Raw genomic sequence first — 27,285 nt, 5'->3', positions numbered from 1 at the left:
TTGAAAAGAAGAGGACCTTCACTTCCTAGAGAAGGACATTAAAAGTAGATTGAAAAGATAGGAAGATGAGTCTGGTATGGAGTTTCTATTTTTAAAACTATTTGCCAATATTGCTGTTTCTATTCTTGAAAAAAAATGTGCTGAATTTTGAAGTTGCTTCAACTGCCTGAGGGAGGTTTACATCAGCAGAGCTGATATACAGTACACAATCTTTTGTGTCTTATACAATAGAATATTAAGAGACCTCTTTCCTCAGTGTGGAGATGACAGACTTTTTCTAAAAGTATTTTTAGGTATTTATGTTTGTTTTTTTTAATGTAGGATGGATTTATCAGCCCAGGGAATATATTTGCACACATGTTGATAGCATACACACAGTTAAAACTACTGTGTATAAGTATAACATAACTGGGGTGAATTCTGAAAAACTAATGAATTCTATATAGAGGCCAAACAAGTTGGTACTATACAAAAAAATTTACCTGGGAGATACTGATGGATGCTAACAGAAGATTAATAAGTAAAGATATGGGCTGACCATTAGCATTGTGAGCAGCAGATAATTTGAAATCTCCCTTTCTTAAGTAGCAAAAAAAGAAAAGAGCCTTGAAATAAGAAGTATGCAGGGGATTATTACTACCATTGTGGCTTTTTTGCTGTGCAAGCTAAGATTGAATTTTAAAAATGATGAATGTTTGTATTGCAAATGTGCATTTTACTAGGCACTTGCAAAACTTGGTTGACATAAGGCAGCTCTCTCCTGTTATTATTGATTATTATTACTATTACTCAGAAAAGGGTCAAAAATAATTTCAACTCAGTTCCTTTTCTGTAATATATTTTGATGGATGGCCCTAATGTGGTTTGTTTTAGAGAGCTACCACCCACAGTGTTTTGCAAGATCAAGTACCTCCTGTTTTTCTACATCAGAAGACAACAGTTTTATTTAAGGAGAGCTGGGAAAGGTGCTCATCAGTTCCCAGATCTGAAAGTGGACGTTTTTTGTATGTGTTTGATAGGCATATTCCTCCCCACTTTTATCACTGTCAATCATAGCTGCAGCTAAGAAGTTTACATGGAACAGCTGCTTAAAATTTCTGATGAGAAATGTAATTTATCTTTATGATTTAGCAACAGTTTCAGCTATGAATTAAGAGCAATAATTGCAATATGTGGAAAATGAGAGTATGTGAACATGGATGAGAGCCCACAGCCTAAATTTTCACTTATACAAGTATACATCAAGAACTGATGAAGTTACATCACTGTGAAAACAGACTATTTGTGAACAGAAACAGTTCATCACAGCACTGAGACTGTATTCATCCCACCTAACTGTGGGCAGTACGCTGACACCACACTCTCAGACCTCTTTTTGGCAGACACAGTTGGCTCAGCTCAAGGAAGAGCTTAGTATTTTTTTCTGTCTTCTCTGACTACTAAGCAACAAAACTACTGACTTTGCACAAACTGCCTAGCACTCTAAGAATCTGGAGCGTATTTCATACTTTGGTACTTACTTGGAGCGTATGAAACTATTCTGCCCAGCTTTAGGAGGTTGTATTATTTTTCTTTCACAATGTGATGACTTCTGTTTACTATTGCTACTCCTGCTTTGCAAAACTGGAGGACAGAGGGGGTGATCAATTCAATTGAGACCGTGTATGAAGTAACACAGCAGAGGAGGTTTCACATGCCACAGACAGATGTCCTAGGTACTGGGAAAAACAGCTCAAATACACACAGTAACAGTAGCAGTACACGGAATTCAGACAAAATGTAATTTTGCTAACACAACTCACAGTTGCAATGTAGGATTTTCAATTAATTGTATTTTAAGTATAGTCTTAAGGCTTAACCTATAAAATAAAATAAAATCATGTAAATCTGTAAAAAAAACAACTAAATATATTCATTCTCACACTAATTGTGACCTTTACCTCCTTTCTGCTTTACTCCAGGATGCTACTTCAGCCTGATGATTCCTTGCAGATTCTATCCCCCGTGGAAGCTGATGTGGGTTTCTATGTTTGCAACGCATCTAATGCTCTGGGTTCTGATTCTGTGTCCATTGCTGTCACTCTAGCAGGTAATGATTCACTGATTTTGATTGCACAGCGGTCCCTGCCACTTGTGTGATTCTGAACTGAAATAGTTATCTGGGGAACAGATGGATCTGGAAGATGGGTGGGAAAAGTGGATTAACAGGTACATAGCTGTGAAAACAAAATCCTGAGACACAAGCCAAGTTTCACAGACAGTTTATGAGATTTATATTTCTACAAGAGACTGATGCTTTTTCTCACTTGCTAAATTGGAAGTGCATTCTTAAGACACAGCTTATCCTCATTATTCTCAATTATGGGCAGTGTATTCCAAGCTGTCTGATTTGTATACTTTGATTTAAACCTATTGCTGGTCTTTTCAAGTCTGACAGACTGACCCAAGAACTTACTCATATGTGAGTTTAGGAAACTTGCAAAATACTGATGCTGAAGAACTAGCTCCATGTCAGATCATGTCCTGTATTGTGTTTGACCCACTGCAGCACAAACATGGCTAACACTTTCAGTTAGTGGTTCACAAAATACTAATTTCTGTGTTTGTATTTCTCTGGTAACAGTTCAGTTCTACAGCAGCCTAAATATCCCTCGTTAGTTTAGATTTCAGTGCTAAAGAAACCCAAATAAAAGATGAGAGAAAATAGAAATAGTGCATAAATCCAACTTCTTTAAAGCAGGTTAGTAGGCATTGTCAGCAGCCTCACAACCACATCAGGACTGGAGTAACATAAACACAACAGCAGATGTGAATTAGAAGCTACTGGGTAAAGACAAAGAGAGAAATGAGAGTTGCAGTTAAGGACTGTGGCAAGACATTGCAAAGAAGCAGGATCCTACTTGTCACAAAGACAAAAGGAAACATATTAGAAATTCTAGAATGCTAACTGACTTCTAAGTATATCTCTCCATTTCATTGTGCCCACTTCAGAATGGGGGAGCACTTGGAGGCCTCCAGAGTATATATACACATTTTTTATACCAAGCACAGAGAGAATTTCAGACCCGACAAGCATGAGGGAAATCTATGTATGCAGCTACAGTTGTGAAGTTATCACAATTAGTAAACCAACCAGAAAGAGATCTTGACCGTTCCATAGAAACAGAGCATCAGAATCTCTCAAGCCAGGAAAGGAAGAGCTATGAGTTACATAGAGACAAAACAAGAAACTGATCTTCGTGCACTACTGCAGATCAGGAATAGCTTTGTTGAAGCCAGGCAATGGCTTCAAGGTACTGCAGTGATTCTCTAGGAGCAAGTGAACAAAGAACTTCTTTTCCAACTTGGATGATTCTATGATTCCATGTTTCATTTGAAAATACAGCACTGAGACAAAAATATCCCAGCCCTGTACCATTTAAAGCACTGCTGTCATACTCTGCCCATTCTGCCAACATATAATCATAGAATCACAGATTGACCAAGGTTCAATAAGACCTCCAAGATCATCCAGTCCAACTGCCCACATGTCACCAATGTTTCCCACTTAACCATGTCCCTCTGTATGACATCTGAATGGTTCTTGAACACTTCCAGGGTCAGTGACTCAACCACCTCCTTGAGCATCCTGTTCCAGCACCTGGACACACTTTTGGAGAAGTTTTTCCTAACATCCAACCTGAATCTCCTCTGGTGCAACTTGGGGCCATTCTGTCTAGTCCAGTCACTAGTTACATGGAAGTAGCAGCTGACCCCTACCTTATCACAACCTCATTTTAGGGAGTTGTCGAGAGCAACAAAGTCACCTCCAAGCTTCCTCTTTTCCAGATTTATTTATTATCCCAGTTCCCTCAGCTGCTTCTCATATGAGCTGTGCTCCAGACCCCTCACCAACTTTGCTGCCCTTCTCTGAACACACTCCAGGGCCTCAAAGTCTTTTTTGTATTGAGGGGTCCAAAACTGAACACAGTATTCAAGGTGCCTAACCAGTGCTCAGAGGGACAATTACTTCTGTGCTCCAGCTGGAAGCACTATTTCTGATACAAGCCAGGATGCCATTGGCCTTCTTGGCCACCTGCATACACTGCTGGCTCAAGTTCAGCCACATATCAGCCAACACCCCCAGGTTCATTTCCTCTACACAGTCTTCCAGTCACTCTTCCCCAAGCCTGTAGTGTTGCATGGGGATGCTGTGACCAACGATCAGGACCCAGCACTTGGTCTTAATGAACTTCATCCCATTGGCTCCAGCCCAGCTATCCAGCTTGTCCATATCCCTCTTCAGGGCCTTCCTGCTCCCAAACAGATCAACACTTCCTGCCAACTTGGTGTCAAGTGTTCTCCTGCCTGCAAAGCTTTTTGGCTGGAACAGAGGGCTGCCTTATACCAATAAGTATGCCTTAGCATACTTATGTTACTTAGTAACATAAGTATGCTACTTCTACTACTTAATTCCCCTCTCTCTAAGGTACAGCTGTCTCTGCATTGTTTTGCGTCACAGTGGCATGCCTCTACAGTGCCCCTTCAGTATAAGCTGTGGAAGACCCCTAGAATTGCAGATGGTGCATGGTTCCATAGCTAAATCCATACAAATAGGTACAATAAGTAATATGGGAAAGACTTGACCCACTTGTTCATAGTCATCAGTTTTGGGAGTGCACTGAAAATAATGTGAATGGCTTGTTGCATATGAAGCAAGTATCTGTGCTGAAGGTAAACAGTGCTTAAAACATTCACTACAGGCTTTCAATAAAGCTAAACTGGTTATCTGATAGAGAAGAGCTTTCTCAACTTCTTATACTAGCCATTATGAGAAAGCTTTTTCTTTATGGCCAAGTGTTCACAATCATATTGTTTCATCGTAAGTTAAAGAAAACATGATTGATGTGTAGAAACAGCTTATATGTTTCTCTCACCTCCTACACTATTAATGTTCCTTTAGCTACCTCTCAAGATTCCTTGTCATCCTATGTTTGGCCTTTGGCAAATGGTGGTATTTTGGTTGCAGCATCAGGGAAACATCTTATTATAGTTCCAATTGTACTGATGTTTATTGATTCAGCTGGTTCTCACATGTGTCCACATGGCTTTAATGCTCTTCTTTCTCTGCACTAAGTATTCTTTCTTTGTTTTCCTCTCTTAGGTCAGGTTTTCTGATGGAATTCAGTGCCTTTATATTACAAACAGTTGGAAGGCTCATAATCCAGCATTGTCCCTTATCCATCCTATTCTGTGCAGCTGTTTTCATGGAGTGTACAGACCATCTGTCCTGTGCATCCAGTATGCTGAGTATGCTAAACTGTGCTCCTTCTTTTATTCAGGAAAGCCACTAATAAAGGCATCGAGAGCTACTGTGATCAACACTGAATTGCCTGCTGTCACTGCCGATATCGGAAGCACAGTGAAAACAGTCCAGAGAACAAATGTTACCATTAGCTGCCAGGTTGCAGGTGAGAAATGACTTGGTCTTATGTGCCACACCTTCAGCCACGAATTTCTATGCAGTTGTTTGCTAAACTGTTGTCTCAGGTCACAACACAAGCTCTGTTAAATCACAAGATCTTCACAGGACTTGGACAGATTTCTCTGCTTCCTGTAACTCATAGCATAGAACTTGCCCTCGGTTTTACCAATTCCATCAAGAGAAGTGTAGATAGAGTCTTAAGAAAATTAGTCTGGGACAGAATGGCAAGTCTCTTTGTCAGAGATACAAAGTTTATTGTGGTTGCAACAAAACAGATTGGCCATCATATCTGTTGAGAGTGTTTAGGGAGAGTAGAGAATCAGGTCTGACTCATTTCCTCCTTGGTGGAACTCTCCAAGTACACTGAGAGACCTGGTAAACCTCAAAAGACCCAGGGTCAGTCCTTTAGTTCATTATACTTTCATGTGTAGTACAGTCCGAAAAACAAGAAGCGAGAAGCTTACAAAACACAAAGGGAGACGTGTTCAGTGTTGCACAAACATCTGCTATGAAGTTTCTTGCTTTTGTTCATCATCTAGCAGCTACTTCAGATGATTGCAAGTAAGCATCTGCACTGCAAACATACAGATGTCCTGCTTTCTTCACACTTACTGCTTACTTTACTTTCTTCTTAACTAACAGAGTGGTTGTGAGTTTCCTTTCTTCAGGTGCTGCCAAAAACACCACTATCCACATTTGTACATACAAGAGTATTTGGTAATCTCTCCTTCAGCAAAGTATGTGTGATAACTGAGCAAGCAGTAGACTAGGATCTCAATGCATTAATTACTTTCAGTGAGATTAATGAAATAAAAGTACATGATCATTTTTCCAGTGATTCATGAAGGAATAAGTGCAGTAGTCCTGTTGTCCTCTGCTCATAAATGCTCTATTGCATTCAGACTGATTTCCATTCTCTTCCATTTTACATGTGTGTGAAACTAAAGCTTTAGTTTTACACACATGTAAAATGGAAGAGGTCAAGAAACTTCTACAAGGTCACAGTGTTCATGACAAATCAAGAATTGAATTTGTACTTCCTGTCTCCCAGTTGTGTGTCTTGATTTTCACTAATTAAATGAATTCCTGTTTAATAATTAGTAATATGATTCATGATAATGTATCATATACAAACATCTCATTGCCAGACTTTTTCCTGGTAATTAATGATGGAACACATGCAAACAGCACAAAACAGTGCCATGGGAGGTTCAGACTGGATGTTAAGAATTAGTTTTTACCTTGAAGGTGATCAGACACTGGAAAAGGATTCCTAGAGAGGTGGTTGAATATTTTTGCCTGTCTGTGTTCAAGAAGCATTTGGACAGTGCCCTAAATAACATGGTTTAACTTTAGCTCCTGAAGTGGAAAGGCAAGTGGATTGGCTGATCTACGTAGGTCATTTCCAACTGAATTCTAATTCTGTTATTCTATTCTATTCTATTCTGTTCTGTTCTGTTCTGTTCTGTTCTGTTTTGCTCTGCTCTACTCTACTCTACACTACTCTACACTACTCCACTCTTCTTCACTCTATTATTTTAAGTTTAATGCTTTTTCTTGAGACCTCTGCATGGCTACTTCCACTGACAACGAGCATTTCCAGAGCACAAGGAAAAATTTTACATTGTTCTGTAACTTCTTGCAAAAAGCATAAGCATTGTCAGGATCTACATTATGGTCTGAAATTTATAGATATTAGTTGTAAGACAAGAGAAAGAAAAATCAACAGATTAATCTGCTTGTGATCTGTATTATCTTGGAATCAAACTTTTCTCTGGTTATATAGAAAAATGGTGCGGTTACCTCCAAGCTTGAAAGATCAGTCTTGTTTCGTTTATCATGAATTTGCCAGTTCACCTGTGGAGGTGAAATGTTATTTCTAAAACATAACTCGGTGATATCTTGAGGTCCCTTCTGACTCCTGCAATTCTGTCATAAGTGATTATGGTAAAGCTCAGATTTCTCCAAAACTCAGCCTAACTGAGCACCAATCATAGTTGTCATCATAGGCAACTCTGCAGATGCTTTAAGATTTTCACCAGTTTTCAAAAAAGCAACAGTCTTTCTGGTGTGATTCAAACGCAATTTCAGTTTCACTTCTAAATGGGATGTGGGTACAGTTTGGATCACATCAGTGTCACTAGGAAGCTTTTTGTTGACTTCAGCACTGAAAGCATGGAGATACTCACTTGTATACCAGAAACTTCAGTCTGTCAGGCCCTAACTGTTACTGACAATGGAATTAGATGTGAAAAGAGAATTTTGTTTAAAAAATCATTTTCTTAGGGCATTTCCCCATGGTGTATCCTTCAAGCCATAAAACTTCTAATAGACGCACCTATCTGTAGAGTATCATGTATCATTAGCTATTGTTGAATCAGAACAGATTTTAAAGAGTGATTTAAAATCACAGAATCGCAGAATCACAGAGTTGTAGGGGTTGGAAGGGACCTCAAGAGATTGAGTCCAACCCTCCTGCCAAAGCAGGTTCCCTACACCAGGTCACACAGGTAGGCGTCCAGGCGGGTCTTGAATATCTCTAGAGAAGGATCACTATCCTTCCCTTTGTATCCTTCAGTTTTTACATCTCTCTTAGACATTCATTTCTTCTGTTTCATTTGTAAGCTGGACGCTGTATTTTTCTAGTTCTTTTCTTGCTTCATATTTGGTTCATATTTGTTGAAACTTTTCTTGGTTAGTACTTGTTCCTCAGGTGTGCTAGATTCTATTGTATGTCGGAATACTATCTCATGGAAGACAAGTCATCACTGCTAGATCATTATGTTGTTATGTTTTGTTTCCCCAGAATCTCTTGTTTTAGCAAAATCATTCTGATTGATAAGCATGTTTCTACTTGTGACATACTCCAGGTAGCCTTTGTTGTGCAGTATGTGTGTACAGTGATGGAAGGAAAAGATGAAGAAAAATAAATACTGGGAGATGATTAACTGTGTAATGGGTTACTTGCCAAGCAAAGTGAAGCTTGTTTCCATCTGGCATCTCTCAGACTTTCAGTCTCTGTGATTTTTTCTGTAAAACGGACACACTCAGTCTCTGTTCCTTCTTGTTCACCATTACCCAGCAAAAATGATTGAAATGCTCTTGCTACCCCTTGTGGCAGTGCTCTGTAACAGTGTATTTGCTCATGCCTGTGCAGGCTCCTTCCAATTCTTGTCTTGAAATACATGAGGCTTATATGTTTAGGGGTAGAAGCACAATGGAAGATGAGTCTGCTGCTCCCTGACACATAGAGCAGTTTTTACATTCCTTAAACCATACTGTGGGAAGATAGTACAGGTTGAATTTTGTTTGCCATAGGAACTTCACTTCAAAAACAGAGGAAGAAAATCCTTTGTACACTGGCAGTCAGAGAAGGGTTATTTTAGAGGTGGTAGACATCATACAGATATAATGCATCTTTCATAAACTGAACAGAAATTAAGTGGTCTTTACTCTTAACTTCTTGGTTCTTCTCCTTGAGAAGTAAATAAAAGAAGAATCTGCCTTTATGGATTAAAATTATCTGAGCAGCTGTCTACAGCAGATTAGTTTGTCTGTCTCTCTGGCTTTATATATTTACTTTAAGTAAACCTCTATTCCTGTGGATAGTAATCTTCAGTTTTCATTGTCCCTTTCCCTCTTACTTTACACCTCTCAGGGCTCCTCATCCCCCTTGTTCTTCTACTGTTTCCATTTACTTTCCTTTATTTTCAAGAACTTAGAAGCTCTACCCAAACCTCCACATTTGAACGAAAGAAAGAAAAGCTCTGGGGCAAACTAAAGAAATCTCACTTTTATAAACCTGTTATTGATTCATTATACATCCATGCCAAAGTTTGTCAACAGCCATAATCTGAAACTCAGCACATCATGACTAGCTCAAACTGCAAGAGTGATTCATCCCTTCTCTAATGTGTCACTGTGAGGAGGAGTGCTGGGATGTGAGAGCTTTTCCAACTCAGGGGCTGCAGAACTGGAAGAGTCTCTATTTTCTCTCCTTGTTGCTCTAGAACACACCTCTTAAACTTCCTTTGCTTACAATGGAAACACAGTAAACACATGGGCTTGAAACAACTCAAGGTTTGGTGTTGTTTACTATCCAGCAGTTGTCTAAACTTCCCTGAGGACTCTGCCTGGATGCTCTGGTATAAATCAGAGTGAGATTTTAAGTGGTGGTCAGCCCACCCATGCCACATAGGTCAAAGAGTAGCAGCCAGATGGAGAGCTGTGCTCTGGTCCTTTCCCAGCTGAGAGTTCAGAAACAAGCCAACAGACCAGCCTTTTTAAAAAGTTGTGTTACAGAAACATAAACAAGGGTAAGCATTTGGAAAACTGCATCACAGACAGAAATGATTAATACCTTTGAAAAGTCCAGATTAGTATGTGTTATTCACCCTCAGACAAAGGTGAGAAAAATTCTGCAGTTTTTTACAGCCTATTTCCTGCTACTTTCTGAATGTGGATGAGACACTCTGCCCTTACAGACCTTCCTGACTGCCAAGCTCAGATGTACTCATTCCAGATGTCTTGGCAGAGTCCACAGGTAATTCTGGGAGAGGTGGAAAAAAGGCTGGAATGCTTTGATGTGGAAGAACAGGGAAAAACTCCCTTTCCCACTTCCATCTGCACATGCTTAGTGAGGAACCTCCAATCAGCCAGTCACTACAAACACAGACAAATGGGTGGTCATTCATAGTGAGCACAGACAAAAGAATCTCTTGTGCCAGAGCTGCAGAACTGACAAATAGATTGGCTTTTGATTTGTGATATGGATGTACAACCAGTAAGGTACTGGCAGTGTACAGAAGAATCTGTTGCTTTAAATAAGGCAGGAAAAGATTTAAGTGGACAACATATACTTAAGAACAGCTGCTCATAATCATGCCCTTACTCTACAGTAAGCACAAAAAAACCCTACACATTCGTGCAAAAGTGATTAGGTGCCTCCCACTTGCAGAAGTTGAAGCAAATGGGATATCATATGCTCCAACAGTTACCAGGATGAGTGATATGCTGCTCCATACAGTCCTAGATCCATAAAGTAAATGTTTCCTCCAAAGCACAACTTCACACATATATCCTACCTAGTAAAATTTCCAGTTCTATTCATGTAAACCAATTGTTTACACTGAATTACCCAATCTAGTACACATAGAAATTGAGGGTGCTATCCCTATATGAAGAAAATACTCTCTGCTTCAAGATCAGCAGTCTTGCTAGTCTGTATCAGAGCTAGCCTTTTCCTACAAGAGGGCACCCCGTAGAGATGAACAGTATATCACAGCACATTAAAAAAAGCATTTTTTTCCCGTGATAAGTTATGAAAATGCAACAATTTTTTGTCTGAACACTCCTGGCTAGACTACTGAAACTGCATTTCTGAAGATGTAAAAGCTAATTGTTTGCCTGAGTTCAGAAAGGAAAACTGGAAGAATTTGTAGAAAAGAAATCTATGGAGGGCTCCTAAATGCATGAAACTGCCTTCTGGCTAAGGAAAATTGCTAGAGGCTGGAGGAGCAAGAGCAGGAAGCACTGTATATACTCTTAGTCTTCCTGAGTCACTAGCTTATGTCTGCTGCTGTAAACTAGACTACTAGGCTAGATACTAAACTTTGTTATCATCCAATACTGACTTGCTTATAAGAGTGATGAGTTCAGAGTTCACCTGTTCAACTTTAGAGTATTAAAAATGAAGACAATGTAAAAGCTGACTAGTAAGTCCTGAACTGCAAAAAATGTCAGTTGAGAGTCATGTTAAAAGTATATTTTAATGGTTCTATCTTAAACAATTTGTCTGTATGACACTGTTCAGCAACCTCTGTATCTTAGATGTGTTATGTGTTGTCTATGTTTTACCAGGTGTTCCTGAAGCAGAAGTTACTTGGTTTAAAAATAAGGTCAAGCTTTCCCCTGCACACCACCTGCATGATGGGCTGCTGCTAATTGCAAATGTTTCTCTGTTGGATCAGGGGTTATATTCCTGCAGGGCAGCCAATCTACGTGGGGAGGTAACTGAAAGCTCTCAGCTGGTGGTTCTTGGTAAGTCCAGGGTATTTTGCTTGTGAAGCTGTAGGAATATAGCTGATGGCCTAATTAGCCTTCAAAATTAATCAGAGGATATGGGAAGAAGGGATGGCATAGTGGCAAGATGTTTCAAGCTAAGGACTACCCCTCCCAGGGCTGCAATACTCAGTTTCATTCTTTCACACCTTGATGGTGAAGGGATGAATTTATTAATATTTTCTTAAAGTGACTCTCTTGAAATGAGAATGATGTGGCTTTTTTTGCTGTGAAGTGTTATGCTTTGCTGAGCAGCATTTCTGGTACATAGCTCTATGGTACTGACCCATTTTATACCAAACAGGTGCATAAACACTGCACTTTTGAAAATCACTTCCCAAGTTCAGTCAGTGGTGAAGTTTACTTTTTCTTGAGTTTCTAAATAACAAATGTAAAGCCATTCTGGGTGGTTTGAAAAGGCAATGTCAGCTGTGAAGTATGGGTAGGAGCGTTACCTAGTGGTAACTGAGTATGTGGGAAAGGGCTTTCCTTTCCTAATACCTCAACTCAGTCATTTCTTCTTGACTGCCAGATGAATGATCCAGTCAGACATGTAAATGCATACGCTTGACATACATTTCACACTGAAGTGACAAGCTCTGAAACCTATTCCATGCTACCCTTACAAAACCATTAAGCATCCAATACAGCTCTTGTTTTTCGTGACTGGAGGTCATAGGTCCTACAGATGAGGTAGCTTGTAGAAAAAGTGTTAAAGTGAGTTTTCTGACAGTTTTACAGATAACACTGAAACTCCTTTAGTAGTATTCATATGACTTCACTATGAATCCAAACTGGCCCTAGAAAGTCAGTCTGAAAAATTCTGCAAAAAAATTCTGCTAGGTTTCAGGCTATAGATTAGAATTTCTGTGTGAACTTTAAATACTTTTCTGATTTTTATAAATGGCATAGTTTTTAAAGATGCAGAGTTACTCTGAGTTATGTAACCTGTTTGTGCTTTCAGGTAAATCACTTTTTTTTGTTGTTGTTTCTTGATGGAAAGAAATAGTTCAGATGTCCACAACTCATAATTCGGATGTTGAATGTGCTCAGCAATAGAAATCTTGCTCGGTTTGTGCTGTGGTCTTGTTGAAAAGCAGTGAAGCCATTATTCGCTTAAATATTCTGTAATTTCTATGACAAAAGAATTGGGAATGGTGGGCAACACGGTCAGTTTTTTAAATAGTGTTGTAGCTAGCAGAATGACAAAATCCTGCAGTTCTCAGTGTAGAGTGATCCTCGTGAGCTCTTTGAGCTTTTAGTCCTTTGGAGCTCTACCTAAGTATACCACAGGATTTGGCAGGAGTCTAAATGTATTTAGTCAAGGTTTGATTCAGTTTGTAGCAGACATTAAAAAGTTTTGCGCTGACTGCCACAGACATTTATGTGGCTTCTGTGCTGTATATATTTGCCTCTTCTTCCAACCTGTTATATCTCCTGATTCACTCCTTACAAATGAAGGTCAGACAAACAGAATGCAACAGTAGCCCTTAGACAGATTTTTTTTTTCTTATTTTGTGGTCATACTGATCCAGATGCTGTTTTGATACTTTCTCTAGTAGTAGTTGCCCAAAGTTGTTCTTTGCTGTTTGAAATTATGTTGCAGCATGGCCACTAGCGCAGCAATCAGTACTGATGCTTTTTGTTCTGTCCTTGAGATGTTTTCTGCTATGGTGTTGCTCATCACTTCAGTGTCCTAATCTGTTACCAGAGCCTCCACGACCCCTTCCTTACCTAGAAAACTTGACCACAGTGCTTTCCAGCACTGGGACCAGCCCTCCTTCAGTGTTGACCTCTCCTTCAGGAACAAAAATGACCATCAGTCCAGGGAGCTCTGCTATAATAGGTAAGCTTTATGATTTTTTTTATTTTTTAAGATTAAAGAAGTCCTTTTATGTTACAGGGTTACATTATTTATGCAACCTTCTGATTGTCTGGCCATGGAGCATTGAGACAGTCCATTGGCAGTCATAATCATTGCCAAATTGTTTCAGAACTCAGAAAGTTGTTTTTTTTTCTAATTCATTAAAAAATAGCAGTCTTCTTATTAGTATTATCCCCCAAAGCTGCCTGCAGAATAATGTCTCCTCTGTGCCACACTTAATAACACTCTGCAAGAAGAATCTGAACTGAGGGGCTGGCAGTCTTGTTCAACACAGGACATGGAAAACTGTTGTATCAGCTGATTTAAGAGAAGAATGAGGTTCTAGTTTTCCTTCTGCATTTATGTACCAGTTTTTCTCTCTGTCTGCTATTCATACTCTATATTATTGTATGTCTTTCTTCTCCAGAACATTTTTTGGAGCTTTGACTTTGGTTTTTCTCTTACAAATTCTCTTCTACTTCCCGTTTGTTTTATTCTCCTTTGTTATATCACATAACCCACGTGTGTACAAAGCCATATAAGGATATAATCCCTGGTGAAATATTTTTCTTGTTTTCACCATTTTTTTTTCTGCCTTTCATGTAGCTTTCTCATCCCTGTCTCCCTGTTAAGTGCTGTAAACTCTTTTCATATCTGTGGACGTAGTTTGTTTTCAGAGAGAATCTTATCCTCTTGAAATTCAGAACGTTTATTTTAAAACTTGTCACACTGATCTTCAGCCCCTGCTGTCAGGCTCAGGCAGGTAAGGAGCTTCTCCAGTAGCTTGTTAATATGTATTCTGAAATCTTGTCAAAGCTGCTTCATTACAATCTTAATTTTTTTGAGATAAGTGTACGAGTTCTCCAGCAAAGGCTCTGTAGCTGGCTTCAGTGTTTAAAGCTGTAGTATCTGTACATTCCCAAATGTCTAACATTTAGTAATAATTTTAAGATTTTCTTTTCACAGGAGAGGCTTTCTATTTATATTTTCAGTTTTGTAGTGTTTACTTTTCCCTAGTGCTGACATCTGCATGCATTTGCAATCGCTTTTAGCATACAGCTCTGGATTATATTTCCACATGTACAAAAACTGCAGCAAAATCACTATTATCAGAGGGAATATCTGAAGTTATTATTAGCATTGAATAAAGCAGTTTGAGTAAGTATTACTGAATTCATTATTGTAAGACTGGTTCCTACTCCTGTTCCATCCATTTCCTCTCATGTGTGTAGAGAAATCTTTAGCAGTTGTATGGATTTTTTACTCTTTGAAAGCAATGCTTGGACTGCCAAGGGTGTTTTGCACTGCCTATACATAACCTCTACACTAATTTCATTTGTCCATGTTGCACTGTACCCTGACCTTCCACTTCAGGTGAAAAGACTCCATAAATCTTATACCGAAGTAGCTAGCCAGTTTCCTTTCTAATGGATCTCTCTCACCTTCATTGGAGTTTTATTGAGCTGAATTTGAGGCCTGTTTTATTAAAACCTGGTGAAAGTTCCTGAGAGATATTTTCTGTTGAAAAACTTATCATGGATTGGGCTGTCCAATCAGTTAGAAAGGTACAGGCTGGTGTGTTGTGCCAAGTTATATAATCAAAACAAGGCCATGTCTGAGGAGGCCAGCTCCTTATTTCCATTAACCAGTGGGGTACACTCTTCCTCACCTGTTTCTTCTGCCCAGTGTATCTAAAGAATTCCATCTTGTTTTTCACAACCTTTGCCAAGTTCAATTCTGTCTGCACCTTGGCTTTCCTGACTTCATCCCTGCATATCCAGACCACATCCCTATGTTCTTTCCCGGCCAACAATCCCCACTTCCACTGCTTATAGTTTTCCTTCTTAACTCTCAGTTGGACTAGCAGGTTTTATGCATTATCTCCAGTGACCAGACAGTTAGCTGCTATTTCACTGTGCCATTTCAGAAGGCATAAAAGCTGGACTACAGATTCTTGTCTTGCAAATATCTACAGTACTTAGAGGTGAAGCTATTCCTGAAAACTGCATTTTACTTGAAAAATTCAGAAGATTTCAGTCACCAGGAACAGTAGTTCCTTCTCATTTTCCTTTTCCAACAACAGTTTATTTCTCCTATTTTCTAGCAGTGTCACTTAAATGCTTATAAAATGACCCAGGAAGCAGAATAAATTTAGTAGCCATCTTACTTTCAACTGCCAGATTTTTAGTAAGAATGAATGGCTTACACTGAAAGGACCAACTACATTAGAGCTAAGGCATGAAGTTCAGTAGAGTTTTTAGTCTAGTTCTCTAGATTCTGTACTGCACTGAAGAACTGACTTAAAACAGGCACATGTAGCGTGGAAAGAATACAGGAATGTTGTCCATACTTGCAGAGATGGGACAAGGAAAGCCAAGGCACAGATAGAACTGAACTTGGAAAAGGATGTGAAAAATAATGAGAGGGGCTTCTTCTGTTACATTGGTCAGAAGAGAAAGGTGGAAGAGAGTGAATCCCCTCTAATAAATTACAGGTGAGAACCAGTGACAGCAGATATAGAGAAGGATGAGGTACTCAGCAAGTTCTTTGCCTCAGTCTTTACTGTCAGTCAGGATTCCCACATCTCTTACATCCCTGAACCTCTAGGTAGGAGCTGGGTAAACAAAATCCCTCACACTGTAAAAGCAGAACAAGTCAGAGACCATTCCATGAGTCTAAATGTGTACAAGCTTATGAGGTGCAATGACATGCATCCCAGGATCCCAAAGGAATTGTTAGGTGTGGTTGCCAAGACACTCTCTATCATATTCAAACATCGTAGCTGTCAGAAAAAGTCTCTTGTGCCTAAAAAAAGGGAAACATCACTCCCATTTTGAAGAAAGAGAGTAAGGAAGACCTAGGAAACTGTAGGTGGGTGAGCCTCACCCCTGTATCTGGGAAGATCATGGAACAGATCCTTCAGGAAGGTATTCTAATGGGCACATGTGAGATGACAAGGTGAGCTGAGACAGCCAGCACTACTTCACTGAGGGCAGATCATACCTAACAAATTATGTGGCTTTTTATGATGGAGTGATAGTAGCATGCAGGCTCTTGTTCATAGCTGAAGAAAATTTATAGGTAATTGAGATGACTGTGTAGACAAATCATGTTTTGTAGCTGAGAATGTACTGTGTCAGATAGTGTTATTCTGCTCTTTGTCTCTGTTGTAGTTTCACAGAAATAAATGGAAGGCATTATTTTCAGGGTGACCTACATATTATCCTATGATTTTGATTATTTTGTCAGTGAAGTGCTGTGCAGCTGGCTGCTTAGAAGAAGGAGCAGCTCAAACTAGTGCCACATTCATGGCCAAACTCTGTCAGCAGAGCCGAAAACGTTAGTGCTGTTATTTACTACTGTGTGTCTTGCTCTTGAGCTATAACATCTGTAAACAACACTGATTTTTATTCAAAATCAGTTTGAAAAGCAGTAAGTGAACCCGATGAACATAACTGATCTTTTGCAATATTTTATTTTGCTTTATTCATGCAAGAATATGTTTGAAAGGTCAATAATTTTCCTATGTTCCTTATACCCCTTCCTCTTCCTTCCTTGAACCTTTCATAAATTTTCCTAGGTTTTTGAAATTGGATGTAGTAGTCTAAAATAAGTTGCAATCTGCATAAAATGTCAGTAAATAAAAAATCAGTGTTTGTACTCCCCTAAGGAAAGAGGCAGCTGTGGAAGTTGTGCAATAGGACTCAGATAAATTCATGACTATCTATGAAGTTATTATGCCACCACATCATCTTTTCCTTCTCTTCTCCCTCTATAATAAAGTGGATGTCGTGTTTTAGAGGTGGTTCTAATACTAGAGTATGTTTTTTGGGAAACTTTATTTTATGCTAATCATATTTTCACTGTGCTAAAGTGCCACCTATACCCATGTAATTCTCTGCCCAGTTAATCTTGTTTTCCATCCTCTTCCATTTTTGTGCCAATTCAAAACATTACTTCATAAGACTAAAAATTCCTATGTAAGTTACATCTCTGTAAAGTTAATAATTAAAACGCTGCCTCCTCTGTAGCAGTCTTCCCTGCACTTATCTGTCCTCCACCTCCTCTGCTCTGTATTTATTATTTTCCTTGCACCACAGTATGTTTCTTGAGTTTCTGAAATCTCAGGATGCAGCAAGTTATCAGATCAATAAAATAAACCTTCAGAGCTTGGACTGGTAATGGTGCTGTGCTGTTTCCTTGATGGATTCCTTGTGCTACACTGCTGCTGCTCCCTGTGACTGTTTTAAGCCTTTTTTTAATCCTGCAACTGTGGTTGTGCAGTTAGCCTGGAGCAGTATCAGCAGAGGAGAATTTCATCCGAAGTATATTCCTTTTCAGTTTTTGCCAGGCAATGGAATAAACCCATCAGTTAGCTGAGGAGGACGTTTCAGCAGGCTGTGTCCACTCTCAGGCTTTAGTTTCATCATGTACCATTTCTAATTTTTTTCACCCGAATCGTTAGTGCCACAAGATTTTAGTGTGTATGATTCCACTTTTCAGATTTGTTTTAGAAAACAAGCTGCTTTACTAGAGCTTGAAAACTCCTTTGCTTTTTTAATGGGCCCACCGTGTAGCTGTATATTTGGGAATATTTTTACAACTTCTCTTGGGTAGGGAATGGGCCTAGCTCAATTTCTCATGAATACAGCATAAATTTACAGTGCTGTGTAAATGATATCTAATAACAACAACATGTGTGGCACTGGGTAACTAATTTAGATGTTTTGAAAACAGTTTAAAATCCATGTCATATGTTTAATGTAGCAAGTTTCAACTGCTCCTTTGGAGCCCTAGACAGTTATTTTAAACACCTTATTTTTTTTAAATGCTACTGTCATCAGCTGAATTGGCTTATTTCTGAATACATGTATTTCCTTGTCTAGCATAAATTAATGTCATTTGTCTTGCTTTATTAAAAACTAAGGTTATATTTGTATTAACATTAATCCCTTTTTGGGTTATTTCTAGGATCACATTACCCTTTGTGAGTTTTCTTTTGCCCACTGTATGAGAGCATTGAGAAGTAAAGTAATATGCATAAAACCTGAGTTAACGTAAGTTAAAATTTACACTGTCTATCAGGGAAATCTTTACCCTTTAAGGAAAACTGCGAAGGCTTATCTCTCAGTTTTGCCGCTTCAGCAAATCAGGTTTTGCATAGGTATTTTAAGACTTTCAGACACTATCTTAACTTAGCTGCATTTGCTTTGTTGACATTTTTTAAAGTTTAAAGGATCAGAGAATGTCCCAAGTTAGAAGGAGCCCACAGGAATCATCAGGAATGAAACTCCTGGCTCCAAACAGGACCACCCTGCTTCTTGAACTCCAGCAGCTCTGTGCTGTGACCACTGCCTTTTAGAGCCTGGAGTTCCAGGGCCTGACCACCCTCTAGTGAAGGGCCTTCTAATGAATCTTGTCAAATATTGTCCTCTAAGCTAGATATGAAAAGGAATTAAATTTTGGTTTAATATGGTTTAAATTTAGGTTTAATACCATAGGTTTAATATGCATTTCTCATTTTAGTCACCCAAGTTATATCAGCTATGACTTTTATCACTGAATCAAATTATTCCAAACTAATGCAGATCAAACATCCCAAGTTGCATGGAGAGATAACCAATGAAGAATAAAGGCATAAAACTGAACTTTAATGTACAACCATATAGTGAATGTTAACACTGATGAATCCAGACTGCATGCTACAGTGTGTGTTCATATCCAGGCCCTCCTAACCAAGCCTATCTCTTAAATAGGAAATAATTTCCAAAGATGAAAGTCTTGGAAATTAAAATTTGATTTCCAGTTCCACTCCGGGCGCTTGGCTTGGCCCTGAGTATGCATACATCCTCATTGTGTGTTGGTCAATTGCAGGCAGAAAAGAAACGGTACAGTATAGTAGGTTCAGGGCTGCAATTGGAAAGTTAACCAGAGCTCAGATGGCATGACTTTTTCGTTTAAAGAAATTTCAGAGAAAATTCCTCATCTCAACTTGAAGACTTCACTCAGGGTCCATCTTTAATAAATACTGGAAATATTGTGACTGATGAGCAGGTCTGTAGTAAAACAGAACTATTTGTCAGACAAATATATGACAAATAAAAAAAATATATGATTTTATTTTATGTATATAAAAATATATTTTAAGGATTTTAAAACAGTTCAGTATTCTTTTTCTTTCTATTACAAACTGTATTTAGCAACTGCATGATTTATTTGACATTTTCACCATTGCCTCCATACAGTTCTACCGACTTAAGTTAGCAGGCTTATAAAAGAAATTCTAAAGTCAGTAACATCAACACATGCATGTTTCTGTAATTTAAGTCTGCAAATGAGTAATGAGCATATACATGCTACAGAGCATGTGTTCCATTAGCATTAGCCAAATACCCCAGAGTCTTTCTGTGACTACAGTCGTACAGTGAGCGTTGCAGAGGTATAACAGGGACTTGAATTTCATCTGCGCTGTGCATTTACTCTTTCCTCTCAATACATGATTTGCATTGTTGTGAAATGTTCTTCCTTTCCCAAATATCCTTCTGTTATCCTCAAAATAATAACACTTTTCAAACTAAATGATGTAATTCTTATTAGATTTCTATCTGTTTCTCCAGATTTTGCACATTTGTGACTGATTCATCCTGGCTCTGAATTAGGTCAGAGTCATGGAAGACTTTGAAAGAGAGGTTGAAGGCAATATTTTCTTTCTGTAAGAAGAGCTGAAGGAGAACATCCCTCTCATGCCACAAGATTTTCTGCTCAGAATTAGTCCCCCCAGATTTTTTCTCCTTACTGCCCCAAGGGTCCTGATGTACAGTCTGCAACAGTTGGTCTGTTTGGAAATAAAGCCAATTATTTTTCTCAGGCTGTTTGTTAAGCTTTGGAAAGAAGTAGCCAACGATATTGACAAGGATCCGTGGAAATAGAGAATAGGTGTAGTAAATATGCTCTAAATTGCATTAAAATTATTCCTAGGAGATAAGAAAGGGATATTAATGGAAGATTTTTTTTACTGTACTCTCACTTGATATGCACAAAACATTATCCCACATCTTATGTGTCCATACATATGGGAAACGTAAGAAATTTTGCTTGCAAAGTGTGATTGATTCTTGTTCTGCATGCAAAAATAAGGAGTATCCATTATATATGAGTCTCACAGGTGTCAGAAAAGTTTTATTGTCTAGGAAAAAATGTAGTAATTACTCACTGGTGTTGGCAATAATTACTTAGGGACTTGGTTTTTGTTTTTTTTTTTCTTCCTCTCTTATCACTGATTACTGGCTGTTGCTTTAGCTAGTATTGTTATATGCTTATTTTGGAAGAAGAAGCAGTATGTAAACAAGAGAAATAGTAAAAGAAGTATCATACTGACTTGATTGGCAATAAAATTTTTAAAAGAAAAATGGACATTAACTACAATTAGTTGCATACTGAAGTCAATTTCTGTTCCTCTGCATTTAACATCAAATTGACCTTTCTGCTTTATTCATTTATCCTGTGTAGACTGTTTGCAAATGCCAACAGTAAAACTGAATTCACAGCAACTCTATGTCAGTTGTCATGACAATGTACTGACCAGTGGAAATCCCTGCAGTTCTCTTAGAAGACAAGCAAACTATAAAAAAAGAAAAATTAGGGTACCATAGGGAAAAGTCATACATACACTTCTTGTTAAGTTGGTCTGTTTTCTGAGTATTCCCTTATTTTCATTTCCTTTTATCATAGGCAACCTTAAACCAATAAGCCAGTTAGGCTGATACCTTTCACATCACTCATTTTATTAAGAATGAATATCTCCTGGAAACTGGATGAGTTGCTTCTCTGAACAAGAGCAGGAAAAGGCTTAAGTACTCAGAAAGGACAAAAGGAATAAGGTAAAATGAAGCATAACAGGAAAAAATAGAAAGCTTACAGATACAGGAAGAAGGAATAGTCAGCAAAGAAAGCTGTGTCTTTGTGTTCAGGAGGCGTAGCATTAGAAAGAGAACTGCCAAGGGTAAAACTGCATCAGACCTTGCCAAGGAAATTAAAACAAATAGCAAAGACTGTTTATCCTTTTAAATAAAAAGAGAATGAGGGAAGAGAAGTGGCCACTGTGAGCAATGAGCACTCTCTCAATCTTCCTTTTTCTTTTATTTATTTGTTTGTTTATTTGTTTTAAGATTTTGCTGTATTAATTAGTTCTTTGCCAGGAAAACACTGCCATTGCAATTGCACAGGCTGCTGTATGTATTATACACCTTCTGCTTGGGGATTCCTTGCCATTGGTAATATGTATTTAATACAGAGTGAACAAGCCTCACACAGCAGTTTTGTCTAGCCAGCACCCTGCCTCACAAAAGGATAAAAGTAATTTGTTATACATAAGTAGTAGTTTAAACACAGTAGCATAAAGCTACAGTACAACAAATTAACAACCAGTGTACATTCTGCTCATAGAAACTTAGCCAGACCTGTTACATATCAGTGAAGTGCGTGGAGATGCAGGGACAACCTAAGTCACAAGCAGTCCAATTAACAAATTGGTTCCCTTGCACGTGGCTGTTCTGGCTCCCCATCTCTGCAGTTGATCTGGATAGGTTGCATCATAGTAATTGTCTAGATATTTCTTTATCCTCCAGGCACGTAAGATAACTTATCTAAATTTTTCCATTGATATACAAGTCTCACAATTCTTCTTGTGTGTGCAGTTCATAATTGAAAACAGTAAAATGTACAGAAGGTATGAGGAGCACAGGAAATAATAACTACACCTGCTCTTCCTCCATTTGTTCAACAGGCAAAGAATTGGCTGTGGATCTAATCATTTTAGTTGTCCTTCTGATGCTAGCCGTATAATGTCATGTTGTCCTTCTGTTACCAGGTTTGGCTAGTTGTTGCACAAAGAATTGGTTATCACTGAGATAAGAATTTTTCAATGCTTTTTTTATGACAAAATAAAATTTCAGTTTTTGTGTAACTAAAACTTCTGATTTTTAATGTATTAAAATAAAAAGACAAGAAAGAAAAGTGGTTAGAATAGCTGTTGGAGAATAAGTTCTGTTTGCCATAGTTATTCAAACATACTCAAGAGCCTATGCTAAGTGTATAGCCTCACTATCCCACTTTTCTCAATTCTGCAATGAGGATGATCTGAAATAATGGGAGTCTTATAAGGCTGATTATAAATAGTTCCAAATTGGTCCACTGTTTTCATGTGGCTGATTAACTGGCTTTTTGGAATTGTCTTTTCAACTGAAGAGAAGGAATATTGTTCATATTTTTCTTTCTATGAAAATGAGAATAAATTTGAATGCAAGTGACTTCTTTATTTTGAGCACTTCAAGTAAGCAGTATGTTCAATCCTCAGCAAGGTTATTTCATGTTCTTTTATTTTAGGTTGTGCTGTGGATGGCCATCCAACTCCAAATATCACCTGGCTTTACTCTGGAAAGCCTCTCAGTATGAGGCATCGCTCCCTTGCAGCAGGACGAATTCTTCAGATACTCAACATAAGTGATGCTCCTGAAGGAGAATTCAGCTGCCTTGCTCAGAATGAAGCTGGTTCACTCTTACAGAAAACTTCCCTGTCAATACAAGGTAACTTTCCAATTTCTGAGATTCTCTCCAATTAAGCTTTTGACATTGACTTCCCTTCATTGCCTTTCTTGTCCTAAATTTCTTGGCTCTAAAGCCAAGACTGTGATGCACAGCAGGAAATGAGTGTTTTGATATTCTACCACCATGGATATAAATTTGCAGGCCTAGCAGGAAACTTGCAGCATCTTAGGTTTCACTTGCAGTGTCACTTTCCCAGAATGACACCTGATATTTCTGGCCTGCTCAGCAAATAGCATGTTTTGCTGATTCAAGCTATACTCATGGCTGCTGAATTAACCCGAAATTCAAGACAGAGGTGTCACAGATCAGACCTCAGAGATTAGAAACCTTAATCTTCTGAAGTCAGTATTACACAGCACTCAAAAACCCTTTGCGTATAAAACTGCCATAAAAATAAACTGTGTTATTTTTACCCTAGAAATCAACTGAAGGTGACAAAGCCACTGAACTGAGCAGTAACAGAATATGCAGCTTTCATTTTTTCAATTGAAAGGGATGGAGTGGAGAAGAATTTAACTTCTTAATTTTTCCAAAAAAAAAACTTCAACAGTGTTAGAAACTACACATTTGCCATAGGAGAGATCATCTCTGTAATTGCCTTTGAGAAAGGCAATTGAGAAGCACACTGTAGTAAGATAACACTGTTAGCTGCAGCTAACCATGAGTTCTCTAAATGCTTGAGAAACTTTACAAACTTAAATGCTTAAGAATTAATCCTGTGTATTACTGCTGTGAAAGTATGTACACTATTTTTGAACATATGTATTTGAGTTTAAAAGTTTGCCTTTCAGAGGTTAAAGCAGATTTATCTTATAAACCCATTCCTTTCTTTTACTCTTCTACTTTGGTATGATCCAGTCATTCCAACATCAGGATCTAAGGACTATCCAGAAGACTCACAAAAAGTCACAGTCCTTCACAGGACATATGAGAGCAGGATGGGTATTTTTAATGCTTGGCAGTACATTGAGTGAGCATTGATCTTCAGCTCCATCTTAGTCTCAGAGATCTCACAGATATGAAAGACAAGGCTGGATTGCGTCATCCTTGCAGCCCCCATATTTTCCCACCACAGTTTTGCTTTTTGAGTTTAAATGTTTGTTTTAATTATATTTTAACTGAGCTTCTGAAAAGTGATTTAAGAATGTAATGCCAGGAGGGTTAGTAACACCTTTTTCATGAACTAACTGGAAAATCTGACTGAATATTATAGGAAGAGATCCCTAGGCACTCAAAAACCTTATTTACATTAGAGATGTGTATTGTACGTACCAACTCTGAGGGTTTCTTGCAGTGTCATGTTTGCATACCAGGAGCTTACATGTTTACCAGTGCCATGGTGCCTGCTCTCATTTTTCCAATGGTCTTCTGACGTTCCTGAATCTATTCCACAGGTAGCTAACAAACACATACACTCAGGGAATTACCCACCCAAGTTTGCATAAACACAGGGATTTGTAATGCCTCACATCCCTGTCATTTGGTAGCACTGAACATGTTAGAATGTCATTCACATTCCATGTCTGATGCTTTTGAGTAGAAAAATACAACAAGACAGGATTTGTTAGAAAAGAGGCTTAGTGTCTCACATAAACTGTAATTCTGCTCCTTCTTTGCCCGTTGCCTGGTGACTTGCATGCATGGTTCCCTTCACAAGACACTGAGCCTAAATACCTCATCCTGGAGAACAGCTCCGACTCTTTTTTTCTAAGGATTTCTCACTGACAGTTTTTAAGTGTTAACATGTCTCTCACTTGCTTTTTGGCAGACTACCAGTGGTCGGTGGACAAGCTGATGGCTTGTTCTGCTTCCTGTGGCCACAGAGGGGTGCAGCTGCCCCAACTGAGGTGCTTGCTGGATGGGACTGAAGTCAATGTATCCAAGTGTAAAGAGAAGCCCAAGCCAACCCTGCAACCCATCGCATGCAACAGAAGAGACTGTCCTTCACGGTTTGCATTTATTATATTAAAATGTCCTAGATGCTTTCAAGATATACTCAAAGAGTTCTTTGCACTGGACAGCATGCCCTTGTAGCCTTGCTGCTGCAAGGTTGTGGCTAAAGGGAATATGAGTGTTTAACTTAGATGGGAATTTTTAGCAAGATTTGTGGGAAACGTTGACAGTACATAGTATATAAGGAGCATTTACCCCTGCAGTAATTACGTTAGAAATGAATGAAGGAACTATAGTCTATTCTTTATCAGCAAAGGTCACAGCTTCACAGTACTTTTGAATCTTCCCTGATAGTGTAACTAGTCAAGAGTACTTTTACACTGAGGTAGAAAACTGAATGAAAACTGGATTTTCATCTCCATTTCAAACCTCACCAGCCATATAAATGTGTAAGCTTCACTACAAGCTGATGTTACCTAAGCAGTGAGAGATGGGGAGCAGTGCCTTCATCTTATTCTATACTTCATGAAATAAAAGATTTCACCCTAAATGGATCCTTCAGACATTGCTGTATGTTGAAATTGTAATTTAAAAGAAATTTATGTGCTTGTCTTCCTCCTCCTATTAATTAGCAGCACAATTTTAGGCCCTTTAAGGTTAGCTCCTCACTGGAGAAAAAGCACTGACATAGTATCTTTATATTTTAGTAGCATAAATTACATACTCTCCCCTTACAATCGTAATGACTAGAAAATGAACAGAAGAAAGAAAACCTCAGAGTTAATAGTCTGGACCCTTGGAAACAAATCTGGGCCTGGGCCCTGTACCTATCCTGCTTATTATCTCTGTAAGTAACCTGGAACTTGGGATGAATGACACTTATGTGAAGTTTGCGGGTGACCCCAAGCATGTGGAAACACAGTGTGCCCAAGGGTGAGCTTGCCATCAGGGGAAGCTTGAAAGAGGTGAGCGGACAAGACTATGAACAGGGTGATACACAGCCCTTCAGGACACTGTTTGCTACCATCCTTTAGGCAGAGTAAAACCAGCATATCATCACTCTATGAACCACATCATTCAACCCATGTTTGATTCAACTCATCCAGACTATTAACACTGCATCTTGGATGTTAGACTGTTGAGGGAGACAGCGTCAAATGTTTTGATGAAGGCTAAGTAAATGACTTCCACTGCATTCACCTGGTACGCAGATGTGGTCATTCTTTCCCAGAACTCAGTCAGGTACCTTCAGAATTTTCTTAGGGACCCAAGTAAAACCACATAACCTCTAGTTCCTTATATATAATCCTATGGTATTTTTGAAAATGAGGGAAACATCTGTCTTTCTACAATTGTCAGAAACTCTCTAATGTCCATAATCTTTCAAAGGTTATAGTGAACAGCCTTGCAAGAACATTGCCCAGTTCTCTCAGTGTCCTCACCTGTCTAGCCCTAACACATACACTTGTATGGGCTGAAATCTCTTGAGTAATTTCCACCTTATCCTGGATTAGATGAACACTTTATGCCTGTTCTGGGCTCTGTACACAAGGGAATCTCATCACCCAAGAACTGCAGGGTCATAAGATTTTTGTGTTCCTTACAGATTCATACCACTGCATTCCAACAGCAAAACAGGCATGAAGCCAGACTTAGCAACTACTTTGGGGTTGTCGTTTTCCCTGAGTTTCTGCATTACCTGAATGTCAAACAAGCAGGACTGCCACTGCAGCTGTAAAGCTGAGAGTTCCCTCAGCGCAGTGGGAATGGTTTTTTTAAATAAGCAAATCCCATTGGACTTGGTAGGCAAGAAGGGGATCAGACCAAGCTCTGCCTCATTTTAGAGACATGGTTTTCTTGTAATCTGCTGCCCGTGTAATCCCTCATTTTTCAGTTACTGATAAACACAGTGAAGTTAACAACAGCTTGAAAGACTTCTGACCGTGTCAACATCTTTCCCCTCTTCTGCTGCATCCTCCCCACAGAACACACTGGGACTTTCCTCCTTTCGCACCCTTTGGTGTAAAGAAGACTACATCCCAAGTTTCTGAACTCAAAGTCAGTTTAGTGCTACATTCCCACCATGTTTAAAATGCTCCAGTTCTCCAAATCAATGACTCCTTTTTGAGATCTTCCACATTTGTGGCTTTTTTGTTTGTTTGCTTGCTTGTTTGTTTTGTATTTTTTTTATATTATTTTTTGTATCTCTTTTGTATTTTTCTATTTTTTCAGTTTCTTCTCCCTGATTTTCACAGTGGACATAGTGTATCTGAGTAAGCAAATACAACTGCTCTTATTCACCAGAGTGATTTGAGACTGGCATTTATTTTAAAAAGCAGTCCAGTCTGATTTGAGGAGAGCTGCTAAGCAACCTGATGAGAACTAAGCAATCAGATTT

At 38.7% G+C, this 27,285-nt stretch overlaps 1 protein-coding gene across 1 annotated transcript in view; it reads left to right on the top strand.

The window, feature by feature from the left end:
* Nucleotides 1–27,285, top strand: part of ADAMTSL1 (ADAMTS like 1) — a 412,706-nt gene that overhangs the window by 378,229 nt on the left and 7,192 nt on the right. Inside the window, 6 exon segments of the mRNA XM_065740553.1 lie at nucleotides 1,962–2,089; nucleotides 5,322–5,450; nucleotides 11,324–11,503; nucleotides 13,236–13,370; nucleotides 22,773–22,973; nucleotides 24,763–24,943. Of these exon segments, the coding sequence (XP_065596625.1) occupies nucleotides 1,962–2,089; nucleotides 5,322–5,450; nucleotides 11,324–11,503; nucleotides 13,236–13,370; nucleotides 22,773–22,973; nucleotides 24,763–24,943 (954 nt within the window).

The sequence above is a fragment of the Cyrtonyx montezumae genome, unplaced genomic scaffold (assembly GCF_038088225.1).
Source record: "Cyrtonyx montezumae isolate F1298 unplaced genomic scaffold, pur_monq_1.0 scaffold_29, whole genome shotgun sequence".
Lineage (NCBI taxonomy): Eukaryota > Metazoa > Chordata > Aves > Galliformes > Odontophoridae > Cyrtonyx > Cyrtonyx montezumae.
Note: the sequence above shows the minus strand (reverse complement) of the source record. Positions and strands in the feature narration are given on the sequence as shown.